The 15,442-nt window shown below is 35.9% G+C and overlaps 1 protein-coding gene across 1 annotated transcript; it reads left to right on the top strand.

The window, feature by feature from the left end:
• The first annotated feature begins 387 nt into the window (after positions 1-387).
• Positions 388-14,863, top strand: rnd3b (Rho family GTPase 3b). The gene is made up of 5 exons (XM_051708674.1): positions 388-809; positions 1,252-1,339; positions 4,499-4,608; positions 13,746-13,874; positions 14,062-14,863. The coding sequence occupies exons 1-5, from the start codon at positions 702-704 to the stop codon at positions 14,305-14,307; spliced, it is 681 nt and encodes a 226-aa protein (XP_051564634.1). The 5' UTR covers positions 388-701; the 3' UTR covers positions 14,308-14,863.
• The last annotated feature ends 579 nt before the right edge of the window (positions 14,864-15,442 follow it).

Here is a 15,442-nt window from a genome sequence, read left to right as displayed (position 1 = left end):
TAAATATAAAATTGAATTCATACTTAACTTTCATAAATATTGACGAATAAATTCTTCCACAAAACTTGCAATAGGCTACTTAACCTGTTGTATGTGATAAAAGATAACTGATAACTGAAATTCAAAATCGCTTATGCGTAGGTGAAAACATTTTTAGTAAAAAATAAATAAATAAATAAGTAAATTTAAAAATTTAAAAAAAGAAGAAGAAAAAGGAGAAGTAGAGTATTTTATTTTTACACCAGTCCTGTGATGATATATCTGTAATTACAAGTGAGCACATGTATCCTCTTGAGCACGTGTCTCTTCGGTAGTCTATGTCAGTTTTGAGGGACGGGGCGCGTCCGTCTCTCTCTCTCTCTCTCTCTCTCTCTCTCTCTGGCGGTCTCGCTCTGCGCTCATCACACAAGTATGTGAACGTTTACAGTCTCCAGAGCGAGACGACTGAAGATTTGTACTTCTCAGTGTTGAGGATGCACCTCGTGCCTGTTAAATTTTAAGAGCTCAATAGAGTGCACCATCTCAACCTAGCTTCAGTTTTGCAGATAACTAAACTTTATAAACTCTTGAGGACCACTGTGAACATCTTGAAGCGTTTTAGGCGATTTATGGATAGAGTAAAGATTCTCACAAGGGATCTGGATGATGTTTAACGACAGTGAATGAAGATGAGGTTGACATCGTTTCGGTGCAGTTAGTCCATGATGGATCACCATCACGATCTGAAATGTAAAATAGTTGTGGTCGGGGACACTCAGTGTGGGAAAACTTCTTTGTTAAGTGTTTTTGCCAAGGACTCCTTTCCAGAGGTTTGTAGAAATAGTTATTTTTGCTGTTTACAAAGGTTGTATATCAATAGTTTGAAATGGAAATATTCTCTAAATATGAACATTAGATTCATATATGAATTTGTGTTGTAGATGTTAAAATTTATATTTCAGTCACAAATCCCAAAACGTGATTTGCTGTTTCATTTGAATGCCATACATTTTAGGGACTGTTCAGACCGAACGCGTTATTGCGTAAAAATAAAATAAAAAGCTAGAATACAACGCGTGTATCTCGAGACGCGTTTATAACAACTACTTTCCAAAAAAAAAAAAAAAAAAAAACAACGCGGCGCGAGACGCTGAAAAAAACGGTCATGTTTACATAGAAAATCAATTGGAAAACAGACGGACGCAAAAAAACAAACAAAAAAAGAACAAGTTCGGTGTGAACGGCCCCTAATGGTTACTTTTTTACTTGCAGAACTATGTTCCTACTGTGTTTGAGAACTACACAGCCAGTTTTGAGATCGACGCGCTGAGAGTTGAGCTCAGCCTTTGGGATACGTCAGGTAAGAGGAGGATATAGAGGAGGACACTGTTTGCTGATGAACAAAACCTCTTTGAGGACATACAGTTAGATTTTCATCCAAGACTCCATAATATGGTCCATAAGATGTACAAAGATGTGGTTTCGAGTTTTTTTAAGAAAACAAATATGCAATTTATAGGTGGTTATAAAATACCCTAATTCAGTGGCGAACCTTTTAAGGCTTAAGTTTTGGCAAGTGTGATTAAGTTATTTAAAGGTTTTGTCCTTCTGGGAACTGGGAGAAGACCACAGAGGGGATAGTGAAATTCTTGTTGGATTGATATGATTACAGCAGTAGGCTAATGAAATTTCACAAATACAGTACACATAAGGAATTTGGTGATTATAAGACTGAAAAAGTCTCTGCACAGAGCCTCATTCCTAAATGATTACTGATGGACCACTTTCACATCATTTTATATTTTAATAATCTATAGTGACCTACAGTAGATCCTGCTGTTGTGATATAGACTCAACCCGGATTTCCCATGTTGTTCTCACACACTCAAAATCATGACTAGTAAGATTTACTTAATTTTTATCTCGCAAGTTTATGCACACAGTTTTTCTAAGTAAATCTTAATGGTATAAAACTAAGTAAAATCTACTTAACTTTATAACATAATATTGATTATAGTTTTGTGAGAACAATGAACTTAAACATTTCAGTAAATTCAGTCTTTTCTTAAAAATACTGTATATAATAGGTATACTACTTAAATGAACTTAGTAAAATTTTAATAAAAATCTTATTAGAATATGCAACATTTTGAATTGTCCTTTCAAACATACTGTATGTTTAATCAAGTGCTGCATGACATTTGGAAGCCTTTAACAGCGAAACTTGCTTGCGTGCTATGTAATCTATGAGACAACATACAGGGCTGCGCACGCAGACCTCAACACTTGGTGCACAAAACACCATGACGGTAATTCTGAGTTGAAAATGAATTTAAGACTGCACAAAACAATAAGTTTACCAAACGTAACAACAAAATTAACAATAAAATGGTGTGAATAGACTTGCAAACAGTGAACATGCAAGCTCATTAATTATTCAAGCCCAGTGAATGCAGTGAACACCAGCTTCAAAAAGTTAAGTACATTTTACTTATTTTTATTTACCAGTGAAATTGACTCAAATTAGCAAATAAATATGACAAGATTTTCTACATTAGGATTAATACATGATGACACATTGTAAAAATAACAAATCATAAATAATATTAACATATGCTAGAGCATACATTTTTACAAGTTTGTATGTAGAATTGACTTAATATTTTCAAGTTCATGCTTTAATTATTTTAAGTAGAAAGTACTTAATCTTTTCTGCTATATTTATTTAACCACAAAATCTTTTTTTTTTATTTTTTTTTTTAAATGCGTAGGCTCACTCATGAAGAATATTGTTAAAGTTAGGTAAAGTTTATCTAATAAAAATTACAGATATATTAGTGCTAGTATGTAGTGTTAGAAGCAAGATTTGATGATGTCCTGGTTACACATTAATTCCATTTTTTTTTTTTTTTTTTTTTTTTGCACCAAAGATATTTAAACAGTTTATATATATATATATATATATGGATTTTGGATTTCCAGTTATTTTCTTATCATAACTTACTGTGAAATTTACGAGACAGCTGTGGATCTTTTCAGAATGGATCGACATTTTAAAAATGAGACCTTTAAATATTTCATGGCTAATGATCTGAGCTTTGAAATCATTTCAAGCCATACAAACTTTCTAGAGCAGATTCAACACTCACCTCCCAGAAAAGCAGTGTAATCTGATTTACTGTGCTTGAATCATGGGTACATGTGCTGTCTTCCTATTTAGAAGGACATAGAAAATCAAGATAAGTATCAGACAAGTTAGTTTGGAATCTTGTCCTAAGAAGATTGTACTTACAGCAAGACAAGGCAAGGAACACTGCAGACTACAGTATGGCAAGCCGAACTGACTTTTAATCATTTGCCGAATATTAATTGTTGATATCAACAATTCAAGTTTCACTAGTTAAAATGCTAATTCTTGATATTAGGAATGTAATTACTACTAGTGACAATGCAAATTTTTGATATAAGTAATTACATTTGATCTAGTAAAAACTTTTATTCTTGATATCAAAAATGACATCATCACTCACAGAAATACACATTCTTAATATCAAAAATGTAATTTCAACTTGTAAAAACTGTAATTCTTGATATCTTTAACTGCATATTCACTAGTAGAATTTCACAATTATCTGTCATCCACTTCTATTCAAAATGCAATTACGGATCTCTAAAATTAGTTTCTTACTACTTTAGATGAAATTCCAATTTCACATATCAGCAAACACTTCTTACCAGTAAAAATCGAAAATTTTCATATCAATAATTACATGGTTACTAGTGCAAATGTCCATTCTTGTGATCAAAAATGTAATAACAACTAATAAAAATGCTCATTTTTTATATCAGTAATTTGGTTTCCACTTGTGGCAATGTTAATTTCTGATATCTGTAATGTGATTGTAACTAGTAAGAAATACTTTTTTTGATATCTTTAATTACATTCCAATTTATTGATATCCAAAATCCATTTCCAGATATCTGAAATTCCAAATCTAACATGCTGAAATACATTTACAGATTTGAACAAATTTGCATTTTGAATTTAATTGTTGATATCAGGAATGGGTATTTGCACTATAGTAACAATGTAATTATTGATAACAAAAATTAGCATTTGTACTAGTAGAGTACACAGATTTTGCTGTAGTATGGAAAATTCTAAATAAATAAATATTCAAAAAGTAAATAAATCATTATACAATCTTTAAGTGGTGTAATATATGACAGTAGTAATACTTTGTGTATTATCTTGTGTCATCTGTCATCAGCTTTTATAAAATAAAAAAAAAATGTAAATATGGAATAAATCATATAGCAATATACCATCTTAGTACAATTCACTTTTTCAGCTGCTTAAATGTATTATGAGTATGACATGCTTCAACAGCTTTCTAGTTACCAATTTTCTAGTTAACACTTTTCCATTGCATTGTCAGGCTTATATTGTTCAGATTTTTTATCCATTTATGTTAAGTAATAATTTATGTAGTAGTTTTTGTTTTTTGTCTTATTGTAGGATCTCCATACTATGACAACGTGCGGCCCCTCTCTTACCAGGATGCTGATGCAGTTCTCATCTGTTTTGACATCAGTCGACCAGAGACTCTTGACACTGTTTTAAGGAAGGTAAGCAGTATTTTTTTTTTAGACATTCATGATTTTGTTGATCATCACTACTGAGCATTTATAAATATTATTATAGACCTTATTATAGACTTACCATCACTTCAATGACATGCTCTTTATAAAGCTATATAAAGCCCACAGATCTGATTTCCAGAACTCATGTTGTCTGGAGTTTTTTTTGTCTACTGAAATTTCTTGGAAATATATATTTTTTTATGTTTTGTCTGCAGAACGATCTATAACACTTTAAACAACAGTACATTCCATTGAAGAGGTCGTCTATAACTCACAGCCTTGTTTGTCATTCCTGTCAAAAATCAAAGATGGCGCTGCTGTGAATAAGGTCTCCTAGCTCTCCTGAAATGTGTTTGGTTGGAAAGTAGCAAGTACTGATATTCTCACAAGCCTTGCCTTTGTGGTAGCGCGAACAAAAGTCCAGACATCTGAGAAAAGGGTCAAATGAATGAGGGAGGGAATGTGTGGGAGTCATTTGATCCTTTGACTATCACATGAAGGGGAGAACAGCAACCAAAAAGAGCTAGTTTACATTTTGTCTCAGAATCATAGAGCCTTTGTGTGGCAGAATGCCTTGTAACCTCTGATGTAATTTACACTACGAGTGGTGCCAAAGGAGAGAACTGCACATGAAGTATAGAGACAGCATGGCCTTCTAGATAAGAGATAAGATAAGAGTTAGACATCTGCATTTTTGGGGGGAGCTTTATTCTCCTTTAGAACCCTCTCTCTCTCTTATGCTCCCACAGAGAAAGGTGATCTGTGCCAACCGTGCATTGATTTATTCACTTTTTGGACTGCACAGTACAAAAAATGTGGGAAAGAATTTAGGGGGTAGATTTCACTCTCGTTTTCAGTTATGCAATAAGCAATGGCAAAGATTTGGTTTGAACATTGGTGGGGGGGGGGGGGGGGGATCCAAATGTGGGTCCGGTGGGGTTGTAATGTTTCATTACAACACATTACAGAGTGCATAATAACAGTTCAAATTAATGCACAGATAAATTGAAAATTATATTAATGGCATACTCTTAAATATTTACAGTGTAACATATCAAACATTCAGAAAGTTTCAGAAAAACATGAACCCTTTCAGAAAATTACAATTCTTACCTGCTCATTTGAAATGCCTTATTGTCACTATGCCATTACACAAGTGAAATGATGTGTGAAAAGCTTATGTGCGTGGTCCAGACATTGCAGCTATACATGTAAATACAATAAGTATAAGTTCACTCAACAGAATAACAATATGACAGTGTACAGAATAACAATACAACAATGTTAAGAATAACATTATAACAATGTACAGAATAGCAATATAAAAGTGTACAGAATAACAATATACAGAATGACAATTAGCAATATACAGAATAACAATATAACACTATACAGAATAACAATACACAGATGTTTACACAGTTTGCATGGTACACAATACACATTACACAATATACAAACTGAACAATTAAAGTCAATTGCACTGAATTGAATTAAGCACAGTATACAAGCACATTATACATAGTATACAAAATGTGCAGTGATGTGTGGCATATACTATTGTGTTGCCATTAATTCTCAGATGTGAGTATACTATATTAATACTATATTAATAATGATAGATGTGACTTATACTGTAGATACATATTGAGTCCAGTGAAATTAGTGTTAATGTCCTAGGATATGGAGTTGTTAACAGTTCAGCAGTCTAATGGCCTGAGGGAAAAAGCTGTCCCTCAGCCTGCTGGTGTGGGCTCTGATGCTGCGGTACCATCTGCCAGATGGTAGCAGTGAGAGCAGTCCATGGCTTGGATGGCTGGAGTTGTTAAGTTGAGCTATAGTCTTGTGTCCACAGGGGGGCAATAGAGTTCGGGGGGTTCAGAGAGAGGGTGTGGCGAGAAGTAGAGTGGAGTATGTTAGTCCATGTGTGTGGATGGTGCAAATAAAAGGTTCAAATGAAAAATTTTGTGAATTATCATTTAGAGTTAACATTGGTAGCAGAGGATGACTGCTGGTAACTACAAGATTCCACCACAGTTTGATGAAAAGTAGTCATATGAGAGTTGGAAAATTGAAGTGGAAATGTGGATGCGTGTTACGGAACTGGAAGGAAAGAAACAAGCCTTTGCTGTCGCATTATCGGTAACAGGGAGAGCAAGAGATGCCGCTCTGGTAAAATTCCTTAAACAAAGATGACGGTATGAAAACCATTTTAGACAAATTGGACTCTGTGTTCTTAAAAGAGGAAAAGGATCGGCAATACGATGCATACAGTGAGTTTGATCAGATCATAAGAGACTATAGGATTCTGATAACTGATTATATCATCGAGTTTGAATGTAAATATAACAAGTTGCGTCATTTCGGCATGATTCTTCCAGATGCTGTATTGGCCTTTAAACTTCTAGACACAGCGGGCCTTGATGTTAAAGACAAACAGTTAGCACTTACTGCTTGTTCTGCTCTCACTTTCTCAAACATGAAATCTGCTCTAAAACAGATTTTTGGCGAAAAGCTTATGCATGGAAGTCACAATAATAGTGATTCCGCATATTTCACCGATTCCTGTAAGAGAGAGAAGTCACGTTCACAAAAACAATCAAAAACACTGCCAGGTACAAATCCTCTTGATAGATATTGTAGGTGTTCCAAATGTGCAATTTGTCAAAGCATGTATCACTGGGCTAAGGACTGCCCTCACAGAGATGAACATGCCAAGCTGACAGAGGACATAGAGCAGTGTAACATCACACTGTTTTCCAGTGTTCCTTGTCTAATGCAGAAATATTCATGGTTGAATCACTTGGATCAGCAGTCATTGATACAGCTTGCACAAAAACGGTATGTGGACAGAAATGTTTTGATCATTATTTCAGTGGACTAAAACCAGCAGAGTTTAAGAAAATGATGCACACAGATAGTGCAAGAGCTTTCAGATTTGGCGATGGAAGAGTTGTACACTCTACAAAGATAGTGAAAATTCCAGCCATAATTGGAAACACTAATTGTCACATAGAGACTGAAGTAGTTCTAGCAGATATCCCATTGCTTTTATGTAAACCTTCACTAAAAAAGGCAGGGGCCATTCTGGATCCTCAAAATGACAAAGCAATAATATTCAAGCACCCTGTATGCAGGGGGCCTGGGTAGCTCCTGTTCAGGTAATCATGATGAGGAATGCACTGTTATCTTAAAGGACATAGTAGACACATGTGAAACATGTGTTAAATACAGCAGACCCAAACCTAAACCTGCTGTGGGACTCCCTATGGCCTCAAGTTACAATGAAACGGTGGCTGTGGACCTGCATGAGCTGGGCGCAGGAGTATGGTATCTCCATGTCATTGACCACTTCACATGTTTTAGTGCGGGAAGCATTGTGACTACAAAAAAGGCAAGTGAAATTATGAAGACCTTCATTCATTGCTGGATTAGCTTACATGGTCCACTCAAAAGACTGTTCAGTGACAATGGTGGAGAGTTTAATAATGATGAAATGAGGGATATGGCAGAAAAGTTCAACATTGAGGTAAAGACCACAGCAGCATATAGCCCTTGGAGCAATCGTCTTTTAGAGAGACACAATCAGACCCTCACAGAAATACTAATGAAAGTAAAAAATGACAACAGATGTGACTGTAAAACTGCCTTAGATTGGGCACTGATGGCAAAAAACTCTTTGCACAATGTGCACAGATACAGTCCCTACCAGCTTGTGTTTGGACAAAATCCAAATCTACCATCAGTCCTTACTGATAAGCCACCAGCTCTGGAAGGTACTAGTATAAGTACATGTGTAGGACAGCACATTTCAGCTTTGCATACTGCAAGGAGAGCATTTACAGAGGCTGAATGTTCTGAGAGAATCCAAAGAGCCCTTCGCAGACAACTACGGCCCACAGATGAAAAATATGAAACTGGGGACAAAGTGTACTACAAACATGCAGACAGTGCGCAGTGGAAAGGTCCAGGTGTCATCATTGGCCAGGATGGGGCAGTGATATCTCTAAGGCATGGAGGTACTTACGTTCGTGTGCATCATTCCAGGCTCTGAAAAATGGAGAACTATCGCACAGTGCAGGAAGAAATTATGCAGATAAACAGAACATTGTGGATAACACTATTTCACAGCCTGCAGGATTATCTGGAATGGACGATGACAGTGAAACTGACAGTGTGGAAGAAGCACCTGCGAATCAAGGTGATGAACTTTGCGAACAAAATTACACTTTAACCCAGCCAGGGGGAGAGTTGGGAAATCATGTTACTAGAGTGAAAGCAGGACAAAAAATTACATATACTGACAGAGAAAGCTGTGAATCACGGACAGCACAAATTCTTGGCAGAGCAGGAAAAGCTACAGGAAAACATAAAGACTGGTACAATCTATAGTACATTCACCCAGAGACGGTTATAGGCGCTACTGGGTCAGCTGACCTGACGTGGATGACTTTCAGGTTGTTTCCCCAGACAGTACGTTGCCAAGTAGTAATCACCATGAAAGTGATGTGTTGGTCATTGAAGATGAGACTTTTGTCGCAGCAAAAAAGGCTGAGCTGGACAATTGGAAAATAAATGGTGTATTTAAGGAGGTAAAAGATGATGGTCAAAAATGCATCAGTACAAGGTGGGTGTGCTCAGTTAAAGAAACACCTGATGGTTTAGTGCCAAAGGCTAGGTTAGTCGCAAGAGGTTTTGAAGAAATAAATGTCAGTGACCTTCCTAAAGACTCACCAACTTGTGCTTCGAATTCCCTAAGGATTGTGATGGCAGTCATATGTCAAAGGAAATGGCAGCTGAATTCCATGGATATTAAGGCGGCCTTTCTACAAGGAAAAGAGTTGGCCAGAAATGTCTACATTCGGCCTCCACCAGAAGCGCAGTGCAAAGGAACGCTGTGGAAGTTGAATAAATGTGTGTATGGGGTGGCAGATGCCTCTCTGTACTGGTACAACAAGGTTGACAGCTTCATTCAATTCTACCCGCTCAACACCAGTTTCATGTACAACAGTAAAGAGAAGTCTCAGGGGTGCAGGCCTTATGGGAAGAATTGCAAAGAAAAAGCCACTTTTGATACAGAAAACAAAAAGAAAAGGTTAGAATGGGCAAAGAAACACAGACATTGGACAACAGATAATTGGAAAAGAGTGTTAAGGATCTTAACCCCATTGAGCTTTTGTGGGATTAGCTAGACTGTAAGGTGCGTGAGAAGTACCCGACCAGACAGCCACATCTATGGCAAGTGCTACAGGAAGCGTGGGGTGAAATGTCACCTGAGTATCTGGACAAACTGACAGCTAGAATGCCAAGGATCTGCAAAGCTGTCATTGCTGCACATGGAGGAATGTTTGATGAGAACTCTTTGAAGTAGTTTAAGAAGTTCTGAACATTTTTTTTCAATTGTAATAGTAATATTTCACGTTATTAATGTCCTGACTGTACATTGTGATCAGTTGAATGCCATTTTGGTGAATAAAAGTACCAATTTCTTTCCATAAGAGCAAAATCTGTACATTAATTCAAAACTTTTGGCCGTCAGTGTATATATCGCAATATCCAATTACATCTGCAACCGGCTGAGGGATCGGTGAATATTCTTGCTTTAGTGATTTTGCATTGAAAATAAAATTTATTTATTTAAAAACAAAAAACTTAAAATACATTTCTAAATTCAAATTGCACCCAAACGAAACGAAAAAGCAATTAAAATAATGAAGTGATCAAAATGTTTATATATATATATATATATATATATATATATATATATATATATATAATTAACCACCTTTCCATTTACCGTCAGGCAAGTGTCCGTCTAAACATGCAGGCAGAAAATTACTTATACAAATGAAGACATAAAAACAATTATAACTGTAAAAATAATAATTATAATGATGATAATAATCACTGAAATATAAATCATGGTTCGAGGTGAACGTGTTTTTGTATTATTTTATGTTTTAATCACAGATGTATAGGCTGTAGATTTGTGGTCAAAATGAACTGCTCTGTGGAAATAAAGCGAACTGAACTCAAAGCACCTCCTGAGCTGAGATGTCTGAGGTCATTTGCAGCACTCATAGATGATGCTGTTCTTGCAAAAACAAAATTCAGAAGACAGAAACAAAGAAAGAGTGAGAACCTTTTACATGTGCGTGTTTCTCAAGACTGCACGCCTCCGTACAAACAGCGTGTCATACATGCGCATAGACGGCTTTTCTGTCATCTGTTCTTAATAATATAATAAAGTATTTCTTCAAGCGCGTGTCTGTGTGTTGTGGGGCAAATTATTTGTAATATTAATTTGATAATAATAATAACCTAATAATAATAATTTAATACATTAATGGGAAAACGAGCCAAATATCGTTTTGACATCATCATAGGCATCAGCTATTGCCGATCACTCTGACCATCATCGATCCCCAAGATCATCTTCTATTGGCACAACCCTAGTTGGCACCACGTCTTCTATGCACTTCCTGATGAAACACGTTACAGAATCTGCATAGACCTCGATGTCGTAATCAGAGGCGGACCGGAACATCTTCCAGTTCACATGATGAAAACAGTCCTGTAGCATAGAATCCGATTGTTCCGACCAGCACTGGATCGTTCTGAGGGTGGGTGCTTCCTGTTTCAGTTTCTACCTGTAAGCAGGCAGAAACTGCATTGGATCGTTCTGAGGGCGGGTGCTTCCTGTTTCAGTTTCGCCTGTAAGCCTCCCAATTCTACGCCATTGGCAATAAGTAAGGGATAATGTACAGTCAGTCGGTCATTATCACAAAGTAATGGCTTGTTCACACCAAACCCATTTTTTCAGTGCGATTGTTCGTTCAAAATGGCTTTTGTATGGTAACAATGGATTACGATGGTGCTATTCACAGCGGGTCCGACAAATTGTCAACCAACATTCTGAATTTTTTTTTTTTACGGAGAGTAGGCAGATTTTTTTTTTCTTCGGACTGCGATGAAAACTGACTGACCAATGAGATAAGAGCTTTTTGTCATTTTTACAGAGTCATTGCAGCTGCTCAATCCAGTGCATTGGTGGCACTAATCAACTGACAAACACCGGCGTTGGACGTGCAGCTGATACATACCCACGAAATGTATATGCTTAAAAAATACAGTTGCAGTTCATGAACCTTTGTACTGCAAACATAAACCCGGTCTGTTTTTGAAAGTCTGGTTTGGTTTATGTCTTAAATGTACATTATTTAATATGTATATCACTGTGCCTGTTATGGTGAGGTTCGGCAATTAGTTTGCGCTAAGCTCATAATAAAATATCTCATAAAAAGTTTCATTACATGAAATGTTTTAAACAAAAAAACTGCACAACCACACTGCTATTTTTATTGCAAGGAAAATATAACAAATTATTGCAATAATTTAAATAAGGAAAAGACAGTGAGCAGTGTTTTCTTTTATATTGTTTTTAGTATATGCATCATATTTTATACTTTACCTGTTATTCTCAATATACATTATTCCAAGTGTATTTAATCACTGTAACTGGTGTTATCCAGGCATTAATCCAGGAATTATCAAAAGAGAATTTGAGTTCGGAAGTCTGGAATATAGACCTACTTGTAGCAAAATAGCCTACATGTTCAAATAAATATCTAACAAAGCTCTTTACCAGAGATTATTTATCAGAGATGGGCCACTTCTATTAAAATTAATGGGAGAAATTGGAACACTCAACCAAGGAGCTCTGAGTACCCAATTGTCAAAGGGTATAGAAAGGAAATCCCGCCTTAAAGTTAAAAGAGCCAATCACCTTTTAGATACAGACATCACCTGTCAATCAACTCTAGAACGTGCATATGCATTAGCTATACAAGCTGGGAAAATTTTGTTTTATAGAGTAATATGAGGTAAAGAATCACAATTTATGATACCTGTATTGTCAGATTTTATTGCTGATTTGAAACATGTTCTTTGATTGTAATTTTGACCAACCATTTTTGAGATTTTGGTCTTTCTCCATTCAAGTAGATAGGAGCTGCACTGGCATTACTGGAAATAACCTCCCGAGAGTGTTCTAAAGATGGCCGACAATGGACTCTGACTTGCTCAATGGACTCATCTCACTCACATAAAAAACACAGATTATATACTCCTCAAAATACATCAACAGCATGGAAAGAAAATAATGAAACAGTTATGCCAAAGTATAGAAATAAATGCTTTAACGGCATATTAATCTCTTAACAGCTGAAGGGTGCGGACAGGAGACTGGTATAATAAAAGCACCGCAACAGCGCTGCCTACAGCACTGGAGTGAAATTGTTTTTAGCTTCATTTTTGTATGGACTCGGTGTGAATAGACCTTCCATCAGATGTTCGTCTTGCAAAATCATCACGGATTTGGTGTGAACAGGCCTAAAACCCTTACAGGGTGATCAGGACCATGACGTGGAAAAGAGGGGTCCCTTATCACCATGAAGGGGTTTATTTTATTTTCTGACACCTATATTATTATGTGAGCCCCTGGATGGGGTTTATTTGATTTCATTTATTTTATTATGTTGTTGTGTGAAAAGAAAGAGACAACAGAGTCTCCATAAACACTGAATTAAACCTTTAGTTTACATTCTGACCAACCTGTTGGTGTTTATTTTAATGACCGTCTGAATGTTCATTATCCCGTTTATTACACGACTACTTGCCAAATAAACAAAGAAATGGACACAATATATTGATTTGATTTGAAATTATTTTATTACCTCACTGTTAGAGATAGCAAGAGAATAGGAACACATAATACAAGTAGGAAAGATTACTGGTACATTACTGGCTGCAAAATATCTGACTGCTAAATGCTGCAATTGACCATTCAGAACTGAGTATTTTGTAGAGCTGTGTAATAAAAACTTACAGCTGAATCTGGTTTTATAGAAAAATAAAAGTACTTATACAGTATCATTAAGGGTTACCACATAATCAAATCAATTTTTGTCTTATATTATTTATAATAAGTTTTAGTATTGTTTTACTGAATTTTATGATGATGATTTATTATAATAGCATTACCATGATCATAATAATAATCAGTATAATATTTTGTACCATGATTTATGTTTGCCGTTGGTCTAACACTATGTTTCCCTTAGTGGAAGAGGGAAATTGAGGAGTTCTGTCCCAATACCAAAATACTGTTGGTTGGATGCAAGTCAGACCTGCGCACAGACCTGGCCACATTTGTGCAGCTGTCCAATGACATACCTTTATCTTATGACCAGGTGGGTAGTTAAAAGGGAGTTTAAACAGTAGCTATACTGGAATAAAAAAAACTGGAAAATGAACAGGTGTAACACACAATTCCAGAAGATTATACTGCAAAGTAATGCAATCCGATAATTGGAAATAAAGTAATTAGCTGTGAAGTAGTTGGCTGAGTTTATATTTTTGTCTCCTTATCTCTTTTAGGGGTCAAACATGGCCAAGCAGATCTCCGCCCCTTACATTGAATGCTCAGCACAGCAGTCTGAGAACAGTGTGAGGGACATTTTCCACATAGCCACACTGGCTTGCATCAATAAAACAAAAAAGGATGTCAAGCGCATCAAGTCCAGCAGAGCCACCAAGAGGACCTCACACGTACCTAACAGGCCTGAGCTAAACTCAGTGTCATGTCTACACAAGACCAAAACAAAAACCTGCATAGTAATGTGATTTCAAAAGCCACAGAAAAGACTTGAGGCCATTTCCTCTGCATGCATTCCTTTTCCAATCAGGATTTTTCCAAAAAATTCAATTGGAAATAAATGGGACATGAGCTGAAGGGAGCTAATTTGCACTTCACAAGCATTCATACTCATCTCCAGCTGCAATATGTACCTCTGACCTAAGACAAGGACATGTATTAATGGTAATGAAGTCTATTCTTCCCTGTTTACATATGCATTTAAAAAGCACTTCAGAATATTTTTGGCCATTTTTAGTCATCATTCAAAACTTAAAGCAGGGAAAACACTCATTGTCTCAAATACTGCCAAAAATGGAGCACTCCAAAACAAGAATCTGCTGTGGATTTAGTTGTGATTTATAACAAAACCCAATTTATGGAAATAACAAATTTTAACACTAGATCAGTGCTGTCTTATTAGACCTGACTGCACCAAAAATGTGTAAAATAATGTCACAAATATACATTGTAGGTAGAGTTTTGTATTATGAGAAAAAAAATATTACAAAATAAATGAAGAATATACCTGGTCCAAACACCTGATTTGGCCACCTCATGTCTAACATTTTGCCAGCAACAACATAGCCTCAAAGCTATTCTAAGAGCTGTTCTATTTGTCTGTTTGTATTTCTATTTCTTCTATCTATTGTGAATCATTTAAGGATGAAAAATATCAAGAATCATTACTAAGTAATCTGGCTCATTGTTAATCAGGCTTTAACCCTGTCTCTTTGAAATGCTCCGTTATCAAGCCTAGCTTATTTCTTATTGAGTTTTTTCAATGTATTGGTGGATCCGTTATAAAACTGAAATGGTAAAGTGCATTTCAAGTAGATGATTCGTCATTGTAACTGTGGGATCCTTAGACTCTAAAAATATCCAACCCTTTCCATTTTATTCCTGAAAAGCACAGTAGATCTCCTTCCCCAAAATCGTATGTGCACTTAAAAAAGATCCAATTATAAAGTAAAAGCATGTTTTGTAAAACCACCAACTGAATATAAGCAGAAATGCAGGTACGTATACCAATTTACCATTTAAAAAAATAAAATAATTTTTAACAGTGAATGCAGGTAAATTTACCCATCTCTTTCAGTAAACAGTAGCAGTAAACTACCACTG

The sequence above is a fragment of the Myxocyprinus asiaticus genome, chromosome 10, assembly GCF_019703515.2.
Source record: "Myxocyprinus asiaticus isolate MX2 ecotype Aquarium Trade chromosome 10, UBuf_Myxa_2, whole genome shotgun sequence".
Taxonomy (NCBI): Eukaryota; Metazoa; Chordata; class Actinopteri; order Cypriniformes; family Catostomidae; genus Myxocyprinus; species Myxocyprinus asiaticus.
Note: the sequence above shows the minus strand (reverse complement) of the source record. Positions and strands in the feature narration are given on the sequence as shown.